The following is a 24360-nucleotide window of genomic DNA, read 5'->3' as shown; positions in this document are numbered from 1 at the left end:
CGAGTCATTTTAATCTTTACAGGTCAGATACGATTCGAAAAGTTGTTTTCATTCACCCCGATGTGCATCAAGTCTTCTTCAAAACAGACAAAAACAACCCTCCTTTTTCACATCTTCCAAATGCAAATCAAAAACAGGACTCATAAAGATAAAGATCAGTCCTGAAACCCGTCCACGATGTCAAAATTTCCCAATAACAAGAGGAGTACATCACACACATAACTGTGGACACGTGGATTGAGATCCTAAAGAGGTATAAAAGCAGAGTATGAAAGGAGATCTTTGCTACACCTTCTTTTTTTATTGATCAATGCATGTCAAAGAGTATGTTTGGGCTGAGTTTTGCGCTTCTTTTGTATAAAACCACTCGTTAAGTGGCTCAAATGACTTGTCCCTGACTGTACTGCCTGTTCTACGCTCAGCAAGCTCATTACCAGATTTTCAGATTTTTTATTTTTTTATTTTTATTTATTTTATTTATTTTATTTATTTTATTTATTTTATTTATTTTATTTTATTTTTAATTATTTTATTGCCTTCTTGTGATTTTATGTAGCTATAAAGCACTTTGAATTACCTTGTGTACGAATTGTGCTCTATAAATAAAATTGCCTTGCCTTGTCTTACCAAGAAGATGAAACCATTTTCATGATTTGTATTTCTTTAAATTCTTGGTTGTGTGTTTCCTCACCCCTGCTAGCTGACTGCCAGCGAGCATCATCTGCGTGTGGTGGTGTTGAGTTTGCTGCTGCTGCTGCTGCTGCTGAGAAGGTGGAGCTGGAGGCACCGCGCTGTGTGTTATCTCTGAGCTCTCTTCACTCTTTCCCTGAAAGAAAAGACAAATTCAAGTTTAAGAAGAAGTCATTTTAAAAGTGTTTAAAATCCCAGAAAGACGCTGCACCGGCCCTTTCACGGATCAGTTTGACACCCCTGCTGTACACTCTCTCTTCCCAGTCAGAGCTATATATTGTGTCATTAATGCTTTCAGTTTTCAGTTCAATTAATTCAATGGAAGTCAATGGAACACTCACAAGATAAAACAAGACAAAAATATTTCAGAAAATGATGTAAGTGTATCGAATCGCATCGAATCGAATCGTACCGAATCGTATCAAATCGTATCGAATCGTACCGAATCGTATCGAATCGTATCGTTGGCTGAATATCGTGTATCATATCGTATCGTGAGATTAGTGTAAAGCTGGATTTACAGTTTACGCGTCGCTCACGACGCAGCCGAACCGTGACGTCAAAGTGCACCAGGCGCTTTTTGTAACTCGGCTGCGCCGAGAACGACAAACCGGATGGACCAATGTGAGACCAGGCTCAGTCAGGAGGTGCGTTTGTACAGGCAGCTGTACGACACTGCAGTGAAACAGCACAGGGAGCACGTAAACTCCCAAAACTCGTGGACAGAGATAGGCAGAACTTTGGGAAAGAGGGAGAGTTCTGTAAGAATGTGTGGAAGAAGCTACGGGACAGATGCATGAAGGCAAAGAAGAGGGCAGAGACTCCAAGTGGTGATGCCGGGGGCTTCAGACCTTCACCTCTATTTACTGAATTAAATTAATTAAATTATCCAGATTCTGCAGCAGCATCATTGACGACAGAGTTCCTGCTCCTGACAGTGAACATTGTTTTTTTCTCCACTTTCGTGGTTGTAGAGTAGTGGTAACCTTAACGTAGCAGCGACACCTCTGTGACGGAGAAAATCGCAACTACTGGCGCATCGACTCGCGCCAACATATATAGCCGGCACGAAATCGTGACGTCATCAACACCGCTCGCGCTAGCCGACGCGGCAACCATGCTAGAGGCTTAATGATACAGCCCTAATTGTCACCCAAATATCGTTTTTCACTGACAGTCTGACTTTCTTTGATGTTTAGCTGGTGCTCCACCTCTTCTAAAGGTTTTATGACCTCCCACTCAAGGTGAGGATGTGCCTGCTCGGTTACAGGTGTCTGAAAATCACGGGGTAATAAACATAATGCTTCTCTCTCATTGCCTGCTGCAAAAAAATCCTGCAAGTCTGTCTTTAAAAGTTTGTCTTTTCTCAAGAATGAGAAATGAAGATGAACTGGAAACACGGAACTGAATATGAATGCTGTGAAGCTGAGGTGGTGAATCAGTTTGGCATCCACTCTGGAATACTTTTTGTACGGAGGAACGGGTTTCTCAAGAGGAAAAGAAGACAAACCAGAGCTTTCAGGTGAAGAAATAAATGCTTCCTTCATACTACTAATTTTGTCTTGATGCTGACCACACAGGACAAGTCAATCTTTCTGCCTTTCATGGTGTCAGAAAGATCCATTAGCTCCTGAACTCTGACCTCTAGCTGTTGTTACCTGTTAACATCTCTGTCATTTCCCATCCATCATTGCTGCACTGTGCTCTTTTATGTCTGTCACTCACTGCCACCTCATTTTCTGCCCTCTTCTGGCCTTTTTTTTCCACAATAATGCACAGTAAATGTTTAAAAAACAGCTGATTTGCTTCTCAGAAGCCATATAACACATACACACGCACATCCATAAAATAACTCATATAGGTGCATGAAGACACATGAAGACATATTTAATCCCAGACATATTTAAAAGAACAGCCATATTACATTTACCAAGCAATTAAATTAAAAAATATCTAATATTTAAGCTTTTTAAATGGGGAATAAACACAAAAATAATGACTAAACTTCTCACAGCCTCTTTAGATATGTGAGGCTCGAGTTAAAAAAGCTTTTTAGTATTAAAGCTGTTGACAGGAAATATTTAGAGGAGCTTATATTGAACCAAACAACACACACAAACACACTGCAATCTGCTCACCTTGCTGCCAGCTGGTATTGGAGAGAGGCTGTAGGGGCTGGTTTTCATTGTCTGGACCTGCAGCGAAGTGAAAATAAATCACACGTGTTCACACAATCGATATCATTTGATGACAGAGTCAGATGAAGCTCCGGGATCCCAAACGTAATCTATATCAACAGGGTTTCCGGTTAATTACAGTAAAGAGTAATCTGCAGAACGATGGGGACGAGCTGATATCGCCATCAGTTAAACACAACAACAAATCTCTGGCGCTGCCGGGTGAAGAGTTGGACAAAAAAATGGAGATCAACGTGATAACAACGGTTCTCTCAGATGGCTCTGCTGTAAGAAAAAGGCTAATTTGTTCAGTAAGAAAGAGAAACTGTACACAGCTGCTGTACGTTGCAAAGAATTAAACCAAGAAAGACCGCAACTGCCTCATTAAAGTAGCACTAAAGAATCCGGCTAATTTTCTTGCTCTTTGGCGCCACCTACAGTTTAACACTACACAGCTAAATGTCCACGTGAGCCCTGCACTTATTTACAAATTAAACTGTTGTTACGTTAAAAGAAAAAACGCCATTAAAAGCCAACGAGAATGTCAAGCGACCGTAAAGCAAAAGGGTGCGGATCAGGGCTGGAAACCAAAGTCGTGAACTGCGGTATCTCAGCCCCGAGGGCAGTTTCAGGTCCGGGAATGTGCATAATAAAAGTGATTGTACTTCAAAAAGAGTTTCAAGGTTCACAAACTTCTCTTGTGTTACTCTGAAGAGTGCCAATGCAAAAGTAATTGTGCACGCTTACTGTATGGTGCCTTAAATTTGGAAAAACCTTAAGGCTGTGTTCGAAACTGCATACTTCTCCTACTACTCCCACTACTCCTACTAACTTTAACTTAAAACTTTTACTAGAATCTCCGAAATGTTGGGTATGCATCATGAGGTTACTACTCATACTCAAACTACCCACGATGCAACGTAACGTGACGTCGCCGATCATCATTTCCTGTCAAAACGGCAGTTTCAAGCTAGCTACAACGAGGGTAGGTTCACTTCCTGTTTTCAAAACAAAAGCACCAATTGTATCATAATGGCTTTCCCTATGATAAAAGGCAACGGGTACTTTATTTTGTGAAAATAACATTAGACTTTTACCTTCTGAGTTAGCATCTCAGTGTGCTTTATAGCTTCTACACAGTTTAAGATCCTTGAAATTTGGGCATTTTTTTCCACAGAGCGGTGATGTCACACAAATTTCACGGCCTTATAATATAATCAGAAATTATTTGCTTTAAACTACTCTGACGCTCGACATTTTTCCTCTATATAGAATTTATTCTCTCCTTTCACCCAAATGTGGCTAACGCTATGAGAGGCTTTACAGCTTTCTCTCATGAAGCCTCAGATAACAGAGCGAGTCCACCCAAACCCCAATTCACTTCCATTTTATTTGAGAATATACTGAATGTTTTCTTCAGATTTGGAGGTGAGGGGCCTCTTTAACCCACCGTAAAAACTACATAATACACAGCAGATTATTAAGAAAATACACCTGTGTGTACCTCACAAGATTCTGCCACTCACAGTTCAACAATAGTTTGGATGTGACTGATATTTTTTGCAGAGCGAGTGTTTCTTCGAGGCTCGGGCCGAGCGGTGCTGTGTGCTCCGCTAGTTGAATAGTAACACTGCTTTTTTAACTGAACTATTCCACAGGTAATCTCTGGAGCTTATTGGTTTTATGTTGGATTTTGATAAGAAAAGCTTATTTCCACGTTTACAGTCTATATATATTTCAGGAGGTAAAGGTGTCACCTTTGTGCTGTTTCTCAGTCACAGTGAAGGCAGGAACTTCCAGGTGACAGGTGTTGATCGACAGATGAGCACAACGTTCTTTTTTTAACCGCTTTTCAAAGCCAAACAATCTGCTTCTATGTCCTTTGGTAACATGTTCGATTGATGGATATGTCTGGACGTGTAACAAAGATGCATGTAGATTATGGCTGAGCAATTTTATCGATACTGCGATTTATATCGATATTTTGTTTTCCCGATAAAGTAGCGATTTTTCAGCCGCTGAGTATAGATTTATTTATCTTTTTTTAAAAAAATTTTTTTTAAGAAAACAGAACATTAATATAATACAATACAATGCCAGGGGGTCAAATTATACAAAACGGTGATAAATTAGTTAATAAAAATGTTATATGAATTGCATAGCTCTCACGTTTGTGACATGTTCATTTGTTTCTGTTTGTCTGGCGGTGTTGTCCTTCATGTTCAAAGGAAGGACCACCAGTCCAATCACCGGCGATTCATATCAAATCACACTGTCCCTTTTTTTTCAGAAAATGATGTAAGTGTATCAAATCGTATCGTATCGTATCGAATCGTATCGTATCGTATCGAATCGTATCAAACCGTTCATATCGTATGATATTGAATCGCATCGTATCGAATTGTATCGTATTGAATCGTATCGAATCGTTGGCTGAATATCGTGTATCCTAATGTAAGTGTATCAAATCGTATCGAATCGTTGGCTGAATATCGTGTATCATAATGTAAGTGTATCGAATCGTATCGAGTCGTTGGCTGAATATCGTGTATCATAATGTAAGTGTATCGAATCGTATCGAATTGTCGGCTGAATATCGTGTATCATAATGTAAGTGTATCGAATCGTATCGAATCGTTGGCTGAATATCGTGTATCATAATGTAAGTGTATCGAATCATATCGAGTTGTTGGCTGAATATCGTGTATCATACTGTAAGTGTATAGAATCGTATCGAATTGTCGGCTGAATATCGTGTATCATAATGTAAGTGTATCAAATCGTATCGAATCGTTGGCTGAATATCGAATATCATAATGTAAGTGTATCAAATCGTATCGAATTGTCGGCTGAATATTGTGTATCATAATGTAAGTGTATCGAATTGTTGGCTGAATATCATGTATCATGATGTAAGTGTATCAAATCGTATCGAATCGTTGGCTGAATATCGTGTATCGTAATGTAAGTGCATTGAATCGTATCGAGTCATTGGCTGAATATCGTGTATCATAATGTAAGTGTATCGAATCGTTGGTTGAATATCGTGTATCATAATGTAAGTGTATCGAATCGTATCGAGTCGTTGGCTGAATATCGTGTATCATAATGTAAGTGTATCGAATTGTTGGCTGAATATTGTATATCATGATGTAAGTGTATCGAATCGTTGGCTGAATATTGTGTATCATAATGTAGGTGTATCGTATTGTATCGTATCGAGTTGTATCGTATCGTATTGAATCGTATCGTAGGCTGAATATCATATATCATGATGTAAGTGTATCGTATTGAATCGTATCGAATCGTTGGCTGAATATCGTGTATCATAATGTAAGTGTATCAAATCGTATCGAATCGTTGGCTGAATATCGTGTATCATAATGTAAGTGTATCGAATAGTATCGAGTCGTTGGCTGAATATCGTGTATCATAATGTAAGTGTATCGAATCGTATCGAATCATTGGCTGAATATCGTGTATCATAATGTAAGTGTATCGAATCATATCGAATTGTCGGCTGAATATCGTGTATCATAATGTAAGTGTATCAAATCGTATCGAATCGTTGGCTGAATATTGTGTATCATAATGTAAGTGTATCGAATCTTATCGAGTCGTTGACTGAATATCGAGTATCATAATGTAAGTGTATCGAATCGTATCGAATTGTCGGCTGAATATCGTGTATCATAATGTAAGTGTATCGAATTGTTGGCTGAATATCATGTATCATGATGTAAGTGTATCAAATCGTATCGAATCGTTGGCTGAATATCGTGTATCGTAATGTAAGTGTATTGAATCGTATCGAGTCGTTGGCTGAACATTGTGTATCATAATGTAAGTGTATCGAATCGTTGGTTGAATATCGTGTATCATGATGTAAGTGTATCGAATCGTATCGAGTCGTTGGCTGAATATCGTGTATCATAATGTAAGTGTATTGAATCGTATCGAATTGTTGGCTGAATATCGTGTATCATGATGTAAGTGTATCAAATCGTATCGAATGATTGGCTGAATATCGTGTATCGTAATGTAAGTGTATTGAATCGTATCGAGTCGTTGGCTGAATATTGTGTATCATAATGTAAGTGTATCGAATCGTTGGTTGAATATCGTGTATCATAATATAAGTGTATCGAATCGTATCGAGTCGTTGGCTGAATATCGTGTATCATAATGTAAGTGTATCGAATCGTTGGCTGAATATCGTGTATCATAATGTAAGTGTATCGAATCGTATCGAATCGTTGGCTGAATATCGTGTATCATGATGTAAGTGTATCGAATCGTTGGCTGAATATCGTGTATCATAATGTAAGTGTGTCGAATCGTTGGCTGAATATCGTGTATCTTAATGTAAGTGTATCGAATTGTTGGCTGAATATCGTGTATCATAATGTAAGTGTATCGAATCGTTGACTGAATATCGTGTATCAAATCGTATCGAATCATTGGCTGAATATCGTGTATCGTAATGTAAGTGTATTGAATCGTATCAAGTCGTTGGCTGAATATCGTGTGTCATAATGTAAGTGTATTGAATCGTTGGTTGAATATCGTGTATCATAATGTAAGTGTATCGAATCGTATCGAGTCGTTGGCTGAATATCGTGTATCATAATGTAAGTGTATCGAATCGTTGGTTGAATATCGTGTATCATAATGTAAGTGTATCGAATCGTATCGAGTCGTTGGCTGAATATCGTGTATCATAATGTAAGTGTATCGAATCGTTGGCTGAATATCGTGTATCATAATGTAAGTGTATCGAATCGTATCGAATCGTTGGCTGAATATCGTGTATCATAATGTAAGTGTATCGAATCGTTGGCTGAATATCGTGTATCATAATGTAAGTGTATCGAATCGTATCGAGTCGTTGGCTGAATATCGTGTATCATAATGTAAGTGTAGCGAATCGTTGGCTGAATATCGTGTATCATAATGTAAGTGTATCGAATCGTTGGCTGAATATCGTGTATCATAATGTAAGTGTATCGAATCGTATCGAATCGTTGGCTGAATATCGTGTATCATGATGTAAGTGTATCGAATCGTTGGCTGAATATCGTGTATCATAATGTAAGTGTATCGAATCGTATCGAATCGTTGTCTTAATATCGTGTATCATAATGTAAGTGTATCGAATCGTATCGAATCGTTGCCTGAATATTGTGTATCATAATGTAAGTGTATCGAATTGTATCGAATCGATAGATGCAGTAACTTCAACAACAATAAAAAGAAAATTACCAACCTGGTCATCAGGGCTGTTTCTGTCAGAATCTGAAAAACAGAGGGACACACACACTCTTATGAAGCAGTGTGCACGTGCACTAATGTGTGAACAAAAGTGAAAGATGCAACATTCACAGGAAAATATGAGTTTGTGGTTTGATGCTTTCAGAGATCATTAATGTTCGTTCACGACTGTTAAAAGCATAAAGTTTGTATTTGTGTATCATACCTGAACTGTCCCCTGGATATTCTGCTCCAGGCTCCCCTGACGCTTTGGACATCCTGATATCTGCAGCAAACAGACACACATCAGTCAAGTGCATGGAAAATACACACAGGTGTGTACGGTAAAAGGCTGTAAAAATGCCCCTTAAACGACACAGATAAGGAGCGTATACACAGTATCTGGAGATGAAACAAACAGGAAGATTCGTAGTTTTAGAAAGTAATTAAACGTTAAGAACGTATATAGTCAAGCTGATGAATATGAAATGACAAATTAAATGTTTAAATTATAAAGTGCATTTACAACCCGATTTCTATGAAAGTATGAACAAAAACCTAAAATTAGTCATTTCTTCATTAATTTTTTGCTTTTATTTGACAGATACAAGATCAAAATAAATTATTTTCAGTGTTTTTCACAGACCAACTATATTTAGAGAACAGAACCAAACGTAGAATCTGAAGTAGCAACACTCAGTAAAAGCTGTTCTAGAGTTCCCATCGTGTTCCATCAGCTTCCTTTAACAACTCTTTTTAACGCTGATTGTTGCAGTTTTTCAGAGGAATCTGGGTCCATTCCTGCTGAATCCAACATCTCAGCTGCTCAGCAGTCCCTGGTTGTTGTTGTCTGGTTCTCCTCTTCATGATGCTCCGTACATGTTCAGCAGGAGACAGATGTGGACAGATGTGGGCTGCAGGCCGGCCGGTGGAGCTCACACACTCTGTGTGCATGAAGCTGCTGGAAGTCCTGCAGAATGAGGTCTGGCGTCGTCCTGCTGAAATAACCACGGAGCTCCCGGGAAAAGACGTCACCTGGATGGCAGCATCTGTCTCTCCAGAACTCCAACATCCAGCTCTGCATCAGTGGCACCTTCACACAGATGAAGCCCTCCCTGCCATGGACCCTGATGCCCCCCCCACACCTTCACACAGATGAAGCCCTCCCTGCCATGGACCCTGATGCCCCCCCACACCTTCACACAGATGAAGCCCTCCCTGCCATAGACCCTGATGCCCCCCCACACCATCACAGACGCTGGCTTTAAACCTTTCTCTGAGAACAGCCTGCATGCTCTTTCTCAGCAGTTTGTCCCAGAAGCAGCTGAAACGTGGACTCATCCGCCCACAGAAAACGTGTCCACTGTCTTTCTGTCCATCTGAGACGAGCTGGGGTCCAGAGAACTGGGCCGTGTTCCTGCTCAGAGCTGATATATGGCTTCTTCCTGGTGTGGTGCAGCTTCAGCTCACATTTCTGGACCGTGTTGAGTGGAAATGCTTCTCCCAGCTCCTCCTGAGCCCATGTGGCTGTATGGATCATGGTGGCGTGATGACGGTTCCTCATGCAGAGCTGCCTAAGGGCTCCCAGCTCATCCAGCAGGTTTCTGGAGCCAGGACCCTGAACCTTTGGTGGAAGCTGCTTTTACACCCTCACCTGTCACCAGGTAACCTGCTGATTAGAGAATCTTCCAGAACTTTCTTTGCATCTATCCCAGCTTTTTTTTAAATGTGTTACTGCATCAGACTCTAAACTTATTTATATCTATTTACTGTGAAGTTTGACCTATTATGCACTTGTTTCTGTTAGAAAATGTTCAAACAATTTAAAAATATATCAGATTTAAGTTATTCAGAACATCTTTGTTGGGCCTCCAGCTGTACTTTGATATACTTTAGTACAACATTCATTCAGGAGCAGTCAGCAACATACAGGTCAGCGGCTAAGAAGTCATATTTAGGAGAATATAGTGAAAAATCAACTCATTCGCAGCTCTGGGATTAAACTACATGTTTGTTTTTAAACGTATTAATAAACTGTAATCATGTTTAAACACTATTTATTATGTGTTAAAACTCTGAATCTGTGTCTAATCACATCCAGCCACCCTGCTTTCTGCACATCTTGTTTTCTTTCAGCAGGTAAACAATCAGAGGCTCTCAAAGCAGAGATCAACTGCTCTGTGTTAAGAGTGGCCGAACATTCGTGTGTCCACGTTCAGCTGGATTCAATGCCGTCAGGTAGCATTTCAGTTCAGAAGAAACTGTGGCTCGTCTGCAGGAAATATCTCGTTTTTGCATCATGAAAAGATGAATATGGAAATGGATTATCTTTGTTTTATCAGGCTGAAATTATATGGGACAACTACATCCTGTTTTCATTAAATATTAACAAGCAAAAAGCCAACATGAACATCTTATGCTTGGCCAGCAGAAATGATTGCATTAAACCCTGATTTAGCACTTAAGATGTAAACTTTGTGGACCCTGCAGGTAGAAGAAGGATTAAGAATCTACTTTTTGTGGCAGATAACTTCCGAACAAGCTTCCCTCTGTTTTATGGTCACTTCTGGGAACGCGGCGGTAATTGCTCCAGGAAGAATGATGCCACAGGAACTGCTTACCTGAGCACCAGACATTAGTCAACACCACTATCTTGGATAAAAAAAGCACCAACTCATCCCCATGCTCTTCTCTTTAAGCATCTGTCTCTCTTGCGCTCAGGATTTCTGCAATAAACGTCTCATCGACCATATGACACCAGCTGAAACCAGAAAGGACGAAGCGAGGTGAGGACACGGCGAGTTTGAGCTCTGTGGGATTTCATGCACACATTCTGTCTTTGGAACAGGGTTCATGCGTCTTATAGGAAGCAGACTAGTTAAAATAATCAAAGAACACCTCATAAAACCGCTGCTTCCACCTTCCACCCTGCTGCTTTTCCTTTTATAGATGCAGAAGCACCCTGCTGCCTCCTTCGTATAAGGTGCACACAACAGAAAACAAACCATTTCTGTTTGATTTAATGTAAAACATGTGACAGCAGGAGAGACTGGAAAAGTGAATGCAAACAAGGAGAGGGGGTTTGGAGATTGTATACAAGCCCAGTGTGAGCGTTTGTGTGTTTGCACGGGTGGTAATCTCATCTGAGGCGGCGAGAAGTTCAAGGTGTGGGGAGAAAAAACGAAAAAGGCAAGGACGGGGGGGGGTCAGGTAGGTAACGAGCAAGACAAAGAGAGGAAAAAGACAGGAAAATAGGATAAAAAACAAGAAAGAGATGTGTTTTAGAGTGTAAATCCTTTGACTCAAATGTTTCCATCTAAAGAATGTTGCAAATGATTGTTAGCTTCAACCTAAACTGGGATTCTGCACAAAAATCACACGTAATAAAGAGCCCAAGATCAGTATATAAAGTAGGCGATGCGGATTATTCCTTTAATTAAGCTAAGAGGACACAGGTTTATGCAGACCTCACTTAAAGGATAAGACCGGTTTTTTGACATTGGGCCCTTGATTTCACATTATAACATGATGTTCTACTCACCCCTGCTTGTTGTTGAACATTTGGAGCTGTTCCGAAGATATTCGAGAGGCGTCTGGCTGCTCTCTTGAGATATTCGGCCATGAAACGGTTTCCTATGGGCAAGCTTATACAGGCACAAACTATGCTGTTTATAATTTATTAATTACTCTACACTAGCACTGATAACGCGGAGGTGCGTCGCTTACTTAAAAAAATCCGGGTTACTAATTTTGAATTTTAGCCGAATGAATAAATAGGCAGCAGGTCTGTGGGCTGTCTGTGGCAGTAGCACGACGATGACGTCAGTAACACCCACTTTACGACAAAAAAATCAAAATTACAATAACCCGGATGTTTTTAAGTAAGCGACGCACCTCCACGTTATCAGTGCTAATGTACAGTAATTAATAAATTATAAACAGCATAGTTTGTGCCTGTATAAGCTTGCCCATAGGAAACCGTTTCATGGCCGAATATCGCAAGAGAGCAGCCAGACGCCTCTCGAATATCTTCGGAACAGCTCCAAATGTTCAACAACAAGCAGGGGTGAGTAGAACATCATGTTATAATGTGAAATCAAGGGCCCAATGTAAAAAAACCGGTCTTATCCTTTAATGCAGGTGAGTAAAAATTAGCTTAAAAAAACAAGATTAATAAGAAAAATTGTAAAAGCAACCAGGATATTTGGGAAATCTGATGTAAAACAAATAAACTGACTCAAAATAATAACATTAAGAAATAAAATGAAGGTTTTTGGATGCTACAGGTGCAGTAGAAGCAGCTGGAACCTGCAGTGTGAGCCGATCATTCTCGCATTTCCGAGGGTTTCATGAGAGTTTGCAGTTGCACAGTATAACCAGATGGTGGCAGCACCGTCTCAGGCATGATCAGCAGGAGTGTATCCGAGTGTGTGTGTGTGTGTGTGTGTGTGTGTGTCGAGCAGGAAACACAGTAATAAGGTGTGTTAAAAACCCTCTGTTGTATTCAGTTGAAACTGCAGTAGTACCAATGAAAACGTAAGAATTAATAGCTCTTTAGGAGCCTATAATAGGAGCCTGAAACATAAGTAGGGCCGTAAACCCGAGACTGAGCTGGAAATTAAATACCAAAGATGTTCACAAGCAGAAAAATCTCACGCTTTCTTAAACAAATTCTCATTTTTACGAGGGTGGAATGATTAAAACTTCCATTTTGAATCAAACAAGCTTTTAATTCAAGCAATTTTTTGTGTATAATTTCACATTTAGAGAAAAATAAAACCGTGTTGAGTGCACTGGAAAAAATCTAAATCTTACCAAGTATATTTGTCTCATTGAGTATCTCATTACACTTGATATAAGACACAACTGCCTAACAAGTACCATTTCAGCCAGATATAGGGACTTGTTTTAATACAATACATCTTGAATATCTTGTTAAGTGAAAAAGTCTTGAAAACATCTTGGTTTGAGTCATATTTCACATGAAACAAGCTTTTTTTTTTTCATTTGAAGAGGTTTTTAAGCTAATTTAAAGATCACTTTTAACTCAAATGTCCTAAATATCACATCTTATTTCAAGAAATCTTGACAAGTCGATTTTCACTAGTTCCATTGGCAGATTTTTTTGCTTATTTCAAGCAAAAACATCTTGTATTTGTTGTTTTTTTTTAACTTATTTTTGGAGGGGCATTTTTTCCAGCCAACCATGAAAATATCAGTTTCATCACCAGTTAAACCAGTAGCCCATAACCGCTGCTTCTGCTGCGTCTGCCAATGCAAAGCTTCTGATCCCAGTTGATATAACTGGGACCATCATGAAACGAGCCTTCGTGAGACGCCGTTTGAAAATAAAATTAGCTAAAATCCATATCGCTAAGAGATGGATGTAATACGCTTAATTTCAAACACACACACACAGCTATTCCAGCTTCTTTTTCAGTGTAAAATAATCATTTCATCGCCCCCCCCCTTTCCCTATAATGTCCCCACTGCCCCTAACCCCTCTGGCCATGCAGCGCTTTAACCTCCACCCAAACCATCCACCTCACGTGTGCTAACAAACCCAACACCCTGAATCCCAAATGTCCCAGATGTCCATGCAGCACACATCAGTGATCAGGTTTCTGAGACCAAACTGCCACCCTGAGCCCCCCCCACCTCTAAATGTTGTAAAGTAAATCATTATGAGATTTATTTTAGAGGAAAATTTTCTGTTTTAGCTGTTCCTACAACTTCCAGTCTGACAGCACCCCCCCCCCCCGGGGACAGATGATGTATCTGTCCTGTAGCATTGATGTGGCCGGTGAACAGAGAAGGGGGGGAGGACAGGGTCACTGTCAGGGAATTAGAAAAGGGGGGAAAGAGGGGGACAGGATGGCTGGAGGGGTCCTCAACTCAGCGCCCCCCCCTCCGTCCTCCACTCTCCCTCCTTTCTGCCCATCCACCCCGCCTTGGTCACGCCTGTCAGGGGCCGGTGGCAGACGGCGCGTGGGTTCGTGTGTGTGTGTGTGTGTGGAGGGGGTTGTCAGGGCTGTTTGGCGTGTGGATGTCAAAGGTCAGGCACATGGTCGGCCACCTCGCGCCTCACACACACACAAGCTGCCTGGCTTCTCCACCTGTCACCCCCCCCCCAACAACCCGCGTCACATTCAAACAAACGCACCCGCAGCGTCAACGAGCAAAAACACGTAACGTCAGAAATATAAGATTTAACTTTCATTCACGTTTCTTTACGTTCAGTCAAACACTCGCTGCTCTTTTCTGCTTTAATGACAAAAAAAATGCAGTTTTAATCTTTTCAGTCGAGCAAATCTGAAGCTTTTTGCTGCTTTGATATTAACTATGTGGTAAAAGATTCAGATTTATTTTAAATAAGCAGCTTTTTTTTTCTTCGATTTCAAACATCACCAGAATTCTTTTGATTTTAGAGAAATTTTTATGGCTTTAAAGAAAGAAATTAAAAAATTTAAATAAGACAGACATAGACGGGTAAAAAAAAGACAACATTTAGCATATTTAAATGCAAATAATTAGTCATAAATATATCTTCTTTAAGAAGAAGTCGTCTGCGCTGCCTTTACACGGTTCGACATCTTTTTCTCTCTTTAATGATCATCTCACAGCTGAGGAGACAAACAAACCGCACGTGGACGTTTGTTTGCGTCTAATGAGAACACGTTCTGCTTTGTGTTAGCGGTGCGGATGCCGACTCGTGACTAAAACCGATCACGTTGTAAAACGCGGTCGCACAACTACTTCCGACGGCCGGTTTTATGATCAATAAGCTTCACAAGTTGTTTGCTGCAAGTTGGACGAGAAAACAAAACTGATTTTACGCTCCAGAATAAATCAGATTGTTTTTTTTTATCATTAGTTTTAATATTCAAAGACTAATAGGTGTAAAAACTTTAAAACAGCCACATCTTCCACATGTTCTTTATGCTTTTTATAAAGGCGAGTCCTGTTAATCCGTAGCAGCTACACATGCCTCCACCTCTACTGTCAATTAATCCACCCCCGCCCGGGTTCCTGCAGACACACACACTCACTCACAGCTGGGATGCATTCGTTCCTTGGCCACCTATAAATATATAGCGCTTGCTTTTTTGATAATTGGAAGTGACAGTCAAGGTGAAAACAATGAAAACCCGAAGGAGCAGAAGTAACAGCTAGCCATCAAGCTAACCAGTCAGCTGCAGGATGCACCGACCGACATCATCAGAGCTCCAGTTTCACACTTCCTATTAGCATCCCTGCTCCGTCACTTTGTCCTCCATCCTTGACTTTTTCTGAGCCCTCTCATTTCTGCTCCTCCTCCAGCTGCAACATCTCATTTTGAACTTCTCCAACCTTCCTCTTTACGTCACCTCAGCTCCTTCATTCCTTCCCGCACCTCTCGGTCAAATTTAATCTCCAACATCCCGTCTTTCCCCATCTCAGCTTTTCTCATAAAACACATCCCTCCATCGATACCAGTTTTTTTTTTTTTTACCCCGTTTTGTCCTTTTTCTTTTTAAGAATGGACCATTTAATGATCTAAATTCAACATTTCAGGGAAGTTAATTCTCACAAAGAGGATTTTTGTGTTGCAGATTAAGGGTTTGATGATGAAAAAGAATGTGACTCTAAAGGTCAGCTTTAATGTTACTGTGGTTATGCTGAAAGAAACAGCCACACAACGTTAGAGTTAGAAGAAATAAACGAGATAAAACGTCCTGAAAAGAGAGAAAACTTTTCTTTATGGGCACAAATAATGAGATAAATGAAATAAAACCTTCAGTGTGACTGAAACTTTACGACTAAATTAGAACATTCTATATTTTTGTTGTTATGTTTCTAACAGTTGAACAAATGCATTTAAAAGCTGAATTAAACTGTTTATCTTCACAGTTTCTGCAGGTGTGTCGGCTTTTTGCTCCATTTAAAGCTAATTTTCAGGTTCTGCTCTTCTAAGGGACGCCTCCCGCCCTTCCCGTCTTCCTGCCGCCATTCTGACCCTCTCCGCAAGACGTTTATGTGACAGATCAGCCGCGGTTTCGCCACCAGGCTCTCAGTGTCCAGCAAAAAAATGAGATTATTTCTGCCTGGGAGAAACATTTAGACCATTAAAACTACAGTTTGAATGTCTCTGCCCTGACTTTTTCGCAGCATCCCTTCCACACCTCCACCTTCCTCCACCTTCCTCCCCCTCTCCTCCAGCAGTGGTCAGCTGCAGCGGTCAAGGCTCCGCTGGACAGCGCTCTGCTAGCACAGGACACACAGACACGTTGCCAAGCAACAGCAATGAAAGATCACCGTGCGTGCGTGTGCGTGCACATCAGTGTAGATGCGGGCTGCAGCTCACATGTTCGGTGTGCACCTGTGAGAGTGTTAATCATTAAGAATAAACATGTTTACCTGCCTGTAGCTGCGGTGTCGGTGGGAGGCAAACAAAGTGCCGCATGCTAATGTGTTAATGCACCTGAACGCCGTTTCTCAGCCTTTCTGCAGGTGGCGTTCAAAGCCGGAACAGAGAGGGGCGAGAAATCAATGAAATGACACCTTACACTAATCCAGAATGACCTCATTATCCGCGCTTTTTTACGCAAGTTTGTGAGAAATTTAGTCATTTTTCCCCTTTTTTAAAAAGGCTGAACACATGCAGGATGAATACAAGCCATTTCAGGACACCCACTCAGCTTCTGCTGATACATATGTGGAAGATAATGTTCTCGCTGAGGAGTTGAGGACTGTTTTTATACATAAATATCGACTCCTTACACCTCCTCAGTATGCACTTATGCATCTGCAGGATACCTGTACACCGCTGCCTCTGAGCAAACCAGCAACGCTGATGAGTTTCTGGTGATTCATCTGGTGTTTCTTTGACTTTATGCACAACTGGAAAAGTACCGACACGTCTGTGCAGCTGTATGCACGCACGTGAACGCGCACCGGGGCGAGCGCTTTCTGAATACGTCTCCAGAGTGTTTATTATATCCGATACAGTACCTCTTTCTCGCACCACATATTTCTGTGCCGATCGATTCCTCTGACTCCCGACAAGACAATAATCGCACCGCCCTCCCTCTCTGCTTCTCTCCACCATTATTACTGCCCTCCCCGAGGAGCACAAGGCAGGGATGGAGGGATGGAAACGGAGAAATAAAGAGAGGGAGGACAAGGGGAAGGAGGAAATGGCCACTGTGTGTTACTTCCTTTCCCAGAATCCCCGCGTCGGGGTGTGAAGATGGCGGCTGGAGTAGAGGGTGGAAACAAAAGCGCAAAAACACGCAGACGCTGTACATTTTTGGGAGTCCGGAGGATAATGGTGGAGAGTTGGTTTCAAAGAGAGAAAAGATGGGGAGGGAAGGGAGAGAAAATGGCAGGGGGTGATGGGACAGTAGGGAAGACACATGAGAAGAGGGCGCAAAAACAATGAGAGAAAAAGATCAAGAAATAACACGATAAACAGGCAACAAAAAAACGGGAATCTGGGGATGATGGCTGAGGGTGGAAAAAATAATGAGGTCTGCCGATAAGAGAATTAGAGGAAAAAAAGAAGGGATTCGTGGATCGAAGGAGCAGGAGTGAGTGAATGAGTGAACGGAGGGATGCTGGGACAGAGCTGAAATAAACGAGCGAAAACAGAAAGAGAAACGAGTTTAAAGAAATTAAACACACAAAGAAAGGAGAGAATCGAATTAGGAGTAAAAAGAGAAAAAGAAAAAGAGTAAAATGGACGTGAATGAAACAGGGAGAGCAGCAGCGTGACAGAGCATCCTCACAGGAAATAGCAGGAAGGAGAAGATGGTGACAATTGGACTAACAAAGACACACAGCCTCGCCTTGATGGTTTGTGTGTGAGTGATTGGATGAGGAGGGAGGGGGCAGATTGTGTGCAACAGAGTAAATGACAAAATGAACCGACAGGGTGGACGGAGAGATGACCAAAAAATGAGAAAGAAAAGAATGAAGGCCGCGGTAAAGACCCGCGAGACGGCCGCGGTCGTGAGCCAGAAAACTCATCCAATCAGAATTAGAGCAAAGTGCGTTTCCCTGTGTGGAAGCGAAACCTTTTAACGGGACTTTTGATGATATTTTTCAAACGGTTTTCATTAATTCTTTTACACTGAATCGGGGCGGAACTCCTGCAGCTTGACCACATTTATCTGATGAGGGCTGAAAGGATCTCATAAGTCCAAGATGGCAAAAAAAATCTCTCCACCCACAGAAGATCACATTATCCTCCTATTTGGAGTTATGAGGTTGTCATGTGACCGCAGGGATATTTATGTTCCGACCGTTTGGATTCAGGCTGAAAAAATCCCAGCGCTGCGTCTGAAAAAATAAACCCGTAACGCCACATGAGCCCTCCACGGTGATGAACTGCACGCGGTCCGGGATCTGATCCTTTTTTATTTCTTATTCTCACCGGTGAGAGGAGGAGAATCCGGTTTGGTGGCTGGCGTAGCTCCACAAGTGCAAACGAAGGGAGGAAGGAGGCGCGTGGAGCCGCCGTCCTCTCCTCCGGTGATCTATGGTGCGTGCTGCGAGCCATTAGACGGCTGGGTTTACAGGTTTATCGATTGAACCCGACTTAAATTGGCTCCCAATTAAACAGAGCACTTATTTGACCTCTTTACCCCCTTCCTGTCCTCTCCTTTCCTGTCCCGTTAAATATCCCCCCACCTTCATCTCATCTTTATTTCCCCCACCTCCCTCACGCTGAGCTCCTCTCCATCCAAACATCCATCTCTGGCTCGGTGTAATACCTCCACTCCCTTCCCCCCCTCATCGGTGGCCATCACCCCATCCCCATTCTCTGTTAGCAGCACCGACCCCCCTCCCATATAAACCCCTCTTTCTGTCCTTTTTCCCCAGATGTGATCTTTGCTCCGGGTTCTCCCTTATACTTTCTCTCAAGTCAATCCATCAATCTCTCCTTAAATAACAACGATGAATTATTAAGCGTATTTATTCAAACAGCATTAATTATAAAATACAAGCTGCTTTTCAGTCGAATCGGCCGCGAATGGAGAAGGAGAAGAAGAAGAAGAAGAAGAAGAAGAAGGAGAAGAATGAGGAGGAGGGGAGGTAAAGGAAAGGTGGAGGTGGTTTGTGGTTGAAAACAGGGGAGAGAAAAGAAGAAGAAGAAGAAGAAGAAGAAGGAGGTGAAGAGGGGGGTTAGGAAATTGGTGTGGCTAGCGGAACAGCTCCCCTCCCTCCCCACCACCCCATCCCTCACTACCTCCTCACCCCCCTCCCCTTCCCTTCCCTTCCCTTCCCCACTCTGCTTTGTATTCTGTGGAGATGACAGGGGGAAAGCTTTATTGCTCTGAGTTTGTATCGATCGGGGCCCCACTGAGGGGGTAGCCAGACCCGTGCACACTGGAGGCCCTTTCGCAAAGGCCGCCGAATCCTGCCTGCAGCCCCCACCTCACACCAGCCAAACACACCCTTCCCTTCCCCTCTCTCTCCTCCCTCACCGCTGCTTTTCTTTTTCTCCTAAAATTGCCGGCTCCTTTTTTTTTTCTGGTTTGGACAGGTCAGGAGACAAAGCGCAAAGCGGCTTTTATTTACCTGCGTGCAACGCCGGCCTCAAACCGGAGAGCCGAGTGCAAATGAGAGCGAACGAAAAACAGGAAGACGCAGGTGAAACAGATTCGCCTGGAGCGCGTGAGTATCAGCAACACGGAGAGGTACACAAACGCAAACGCACACTGCTGAAGCACAATCCCCGGCTGCAGGGCTGAGCTGCCGTCCTGACCGGAGTTGCATCAGAAATCCCTAATCTGGGAGCGTGACCGTCCTCAGTTCCAGCAGGCAGGGATCAGGACGCTCCGGGCGGATTCAGAATTTAAGGATAAGATGGGACAGGGATGGAGGTTTGGAAATCACCCCGAGGGATGCAGGGATGGGAAGGAAGGGGGCGTGGAGGGGGGAAGGCGAGTGGTGGGATTCGCCCCCTTGTGCCCGCTTATTGTGAGGCAAACTTCACAGCGTTTCTGTGGGCAGAGGGCCGGTGGACAGACAAGAGGGTAAAGACTCGCTTTGTAGTCTGAGAAAGACAGTTACACACACCCACAGCTGGAAGCTGCACCACAGAGTTTATGCTTGCAATATTCAGAGTGTAACCTGAATAATCCAAACCGAATAAGTGTTAGCTAACACCTACATGTGCTACATATACAATGATATCCGGCTTTAAGGAGCTACACTGGCATGCAGAAAAAAGCTTGAATTTGTCCTGATCAAAAAGTTCTACAAATATTAACACGGAACGTTTAAAATGTCAAGAGAGCTGTTTTTATTTCTCTCTAATTTTCTTTCCTAATAAAAATAAACATTTAATGTCAATTATTGACAAAAAAAGATGCTTGATTATCTCGTAAATGTATCAGCATTTAGCCAAAATGACTTACAAATGATCAGATTATCAGCACAACTGCACCATCCTGCATCCTTACTGCATTAGTCTGAATTCACTAAAATATAAACAGATTATTTTTGGTCATTTTAAAGAGAAATGATGAGAAAGAGAGAGAAAGCTGAACCCCACACGATGATTTCAGTTCCACGTCACATGGATTCAGACGTTCCTGTGACATAAAGAACCAAAATTATGTTCTGGGATCTGCAGAAGAAGAGTTTAAAAATGTCTACTTTGCATCCTTTAATATGAAATCTGATAGATTCTTCATTAAAAACCTTAAATAAATGAGAACATTCGTCTTTGTGGAGGGTTTTAAGCTTAAAAGTAAAAATTCAGCCAAAATGACTTACAAATGATCAGATTATCAGCACAATTGCACCATCCTGCATCCTTACTGCATTAATCTGAATTCACTAAAATATAAACAGATTATTTTTGGTCATTTTAAAGAGAAATTAAGCCCGATTGTTGCAGCTCGCGCTCGACACCTTCACCCCTGAAGCCTCACAGGTCGCACAGACTGATATTTTATCTTAAAGGTCAGTTTTTACCTGAAAGCATACAGCAAACACTACATTTGTACATAACAGAATAACATCTAAATCAATTGTTTTTTGTCCAAAGTGGCACAAAAATGAGGTTGAATCTTAGAGGATCAATGAGCGGCCCCCCCGACACGAGTGCAGGGTTGATTTATTTTCAGAGAACAGATATTGAGACAATCGGAGCACAAACGTTTCGGATAAATTGCCGAGTAGATGTTTGAAAAATGTACAGCGAGAGCGGCGAGAAGTCCCCCCTCTGATCGATGGATCAAATAATCCTACAGCAACGTCAATATCGCTGCAAAGAAACCTCAAATCTTCCCCGGCCGCTCGCCTGAATCTGAAACCTCTCGGCCGCCGTCGCCACCTTCCACTACAAAAAAAACAACTCCATTTTGTGGATGTGGACCGAATGAATCGGCGCGCCAACCGTGGCGAAGCACAGACAGAAGCAGAGGAAGAGGGACAGAGGAAGAGGGACAGAGGAAGAGGGACAAAGGAAGAGGGACAGACGAGTGGACGGCCGGAGGGAAGAACCGCGGCTCAAGGCCAGCCGCTCCGACCCCCCCCTCCTTCCACTCTTTGGCTTCAGAGTGGCTGTTATCTCTATTTTTACATTCTTTCCATCAACAGACCGCCCCAGACCCACTTATGTTCACTCACCAAATGACACACGGACACGCACACACATACAGAAACACACAATTACAGATGTGGACAATGACTGCGCTGCTGCTCAGCCACTGTGGGTCATCAGGCGGGTGCGTTTGATACGAGCTCCTTCGTGCACCGCAGCCTTTCACAGACCTGCTGTTCCACGGATGTCTGATCGGGATTTTCTTTGCATAAAGCTGGTTTAAAAAATGTTTCTCCCGGCTTTATTCTCCCGGACATTTCATATCTATCATATTTCACTTGAACTTGAGTGAATCCTTTGGAAAACAATGAAACAAACCGATTAAAGCTGGGGGGGTGCATCAAGGTTGTTTCATTCAGGCGATTTTCTTTTTTGAATAAAAGCCGTTTTTTTTCTCCCTCTCTGGAACTATTTCACTACCTCGTAACCAAAAACATTCCTCTTCTCATGTAAAAAGTTAATAACGTGGATTTAGAACGGTGCGATGGAGGCCGTTTGAATTCTTTGATGATTGCTGTAACACCTGAAAATACAGAAAAATAATCACAACGGTGAGGTTGAGGCAACAAACCTGTACACACAAGCACAATTACAGGCTTCCAGGGCAGAGATAATTAGAACAACACGGAGAGAATAGGTGCGCGCGTGTCACTTTCATTGTATGGACCAGATCCATAGGGGGTACGCTGCACAATAACGAGCAATTTAATGAAAAAGTCCATCTTTTTGTGTGTTTTTTCCGACTGTAAAACACAACATGGATGCCAGCATGATGCCATTATAGGTTTCACAGCAATAACACACCCGACACAACACATGCGTCATCATTTGCACTATAATCATGTGTTTTATGTGAGCACAGTGGTCTTTATTCGCTGCAGATGAAAGCACGCTGGCACATGCTCGACCACCACCGTGTTCACGCACACACACACGTGCACACACACACGTGCACGCACAGTCAGCGCCTGGCTGACCGACCTACCACCATTTCACACTACTGACCAGTACAAATTGGATAAGGGTCCATTCTCTCTGCACCGGCACACTTTCACACACAGACACAACGTGCACACACGTGCACACACATGCACAAAAAAAAAAAACGCTCCATACAACAGGCTCAAAATGGCTGAAATGCCGCGGTCAGACTCGGGCTGCGGCGTGTAAAGTTGCAGAGCTGAGATAAGGAACGGGGCTTTTACAACTTTCCCCAAAGTCTAATTCAAGCACTTTCAAGTTCAAGAGTGACCTACACTACAGGCTGAACCCCACACGATGATTTCAGTTCCACATCACATGGATTCAGACGTTCCTGTGACATAAAGAACCAAAATTATGTTCTGGGATCTGCAGAAGAAGAGTTTAAAAATGTCTACTTTGCATCCTTTAATATGAAATCTGATAGATTCCTCATTAAAAACCTTAAATAAATGAGAACATCGGTCTTTGAGGAGGGTTTTAAGCTTAAAAGTCAAGCCTCCGCTTCCTCCTCCAATGTTTGTTGAAAGTTCCTTAACTATAGCTGCAATAATCTGTATTTTTTTTAAGGAGAAAAATGAAATCTTCTGGTTATTTTCCAGTTAAACCCAGTGTTTTGTAGCCTGCAGCCCTCTTCCTCTGCTGCCCATCTTGTGTAAAAATGTGTATCCTTCTGCGTTAACTGCCCTTTGTGAAGCCCTTCGTGTCGGTCGGATCACATTCATGCAACCTGTTCACTTTATTAACGACCAACGTGACCTTGAATATTCCTGCAGTGGAAAAACTGCACATCTCACTCTTCTCATGGCTCTATTCATGCCAGCACGGTGTATGCAGCATGTTAACCTGTGCTTTAATTGTTTCCATTCCCCACCCCACTCAGCTGCATGTAGAACTATTTAATTATAGCGTGGCCTTGCTATCTCACCCCCCCCACTCCTTCCACAGCATCTAATTGTGTGGATGCCTTTCTGCATGCTGTGTACCTCTCACATGTTTGCCTTTATGTGCCGGTCTGAGGTTCCACTGTCCACACAAGCAGCTGAATGGTAATAACTGTGCGTTTTGTTTTCTGTGCATCCATTTTCTGATTTGAAAAGAAGTCTCATTTTCAGTGGAAGTTGAAGTTAAGACCTACCTCTTACCCTTAGTTACAGCTTTTGTAGCCTAATGATGTCATGTTACAATTAAACAGCACCGCAGATAACAGAAGCTGTGATGACCCTAAAATTTAGGCTCTGATTTCTAAGATTATCATGTCAAAATGTGCAGGATTTATCACTAATCTTTTGTATTAGACTGTGGTAAACCCCAAAAAACCGGCATGCAACTTTTATACAGTATTCAACATCGAACTAGCTCATGAAATTGGATAAGTGAGTCCTTTTAATCAATACAAATCCCTGCTGGCAGCAAAGAGCAGTATGATTTACTCACGTCCTTGACTTATTCATCGGATCATTTTGACGAGCACTTTCCCCGGTTTTTATCATTGTTTTTTATGTATAGGCGACTCAAAAGTTTTGTGTTCTTATGAATCAATTCGCTTGTATGTTTTAATAATTTACTAAGATTGTAATAAGTGTCTGTCGCCCTCTTTGTGGACGAATTTAGAGAAAGTAGAAGGAAAGAAAGGACAGAAAATCAGCTCATCGTGCACTACGT

The 24360-nt window shown here is 42.0% G+C and overlaps 1 protein-coding gene across 2 annotated transcripts in view; it reads right to left on the bottom strand.

Annotated features, from left to right (window-relative positions):
- pou2f2a (POU class 2 homeobox 2a) overlaps positions 1 to 24360 on the bottom strand; it is an 86757-nt gene that overhangs the window by 17192 nt on the left and 45205 nt on the right. For both annotated transcript variants that reach the window (XM_075449977.1, XM_075449976.1), the window contains exons 2-5: positions 8344 to 8403; positions 8134 to 8162; positions 2829 to 2885; positions 692 to 826 (exon numbers count right to left, since the gene is read on the bottom strand). In XM_075449977.1, coding sequence (XP_075306092.1) covers positions 692 to 826; positions 2829 to 2885; positions 8134 to 8162; positions 8344 to 8403 — 281 coding nt within the window. The remainder of the gene's footprint in view (positions 1 to 691; positions 827 to 2828; positions 2886 to 8133; positions 8163 to 8343; positions 8404 to 24360) is intronic.

This window comes from Odontesthes bonariensis, chromosome 18 (assembly GCF_027942865.1).
Source record: "Odontesthes bonariensis isolate fOdoBon6 chromosome 18, fOdoBon6.hap1, whole genome shotgun sequence".
Taxonomy (NCBI): Eukaryota; Metazoa; Chordata; class Actinopteri; order Atheriniformes; family Atherinopsidae; genus Odontesthes; species Odontesthes bonariensis.
This window is presented reverse-complemented; position numbering and strand designations above follow the sequence as displayed.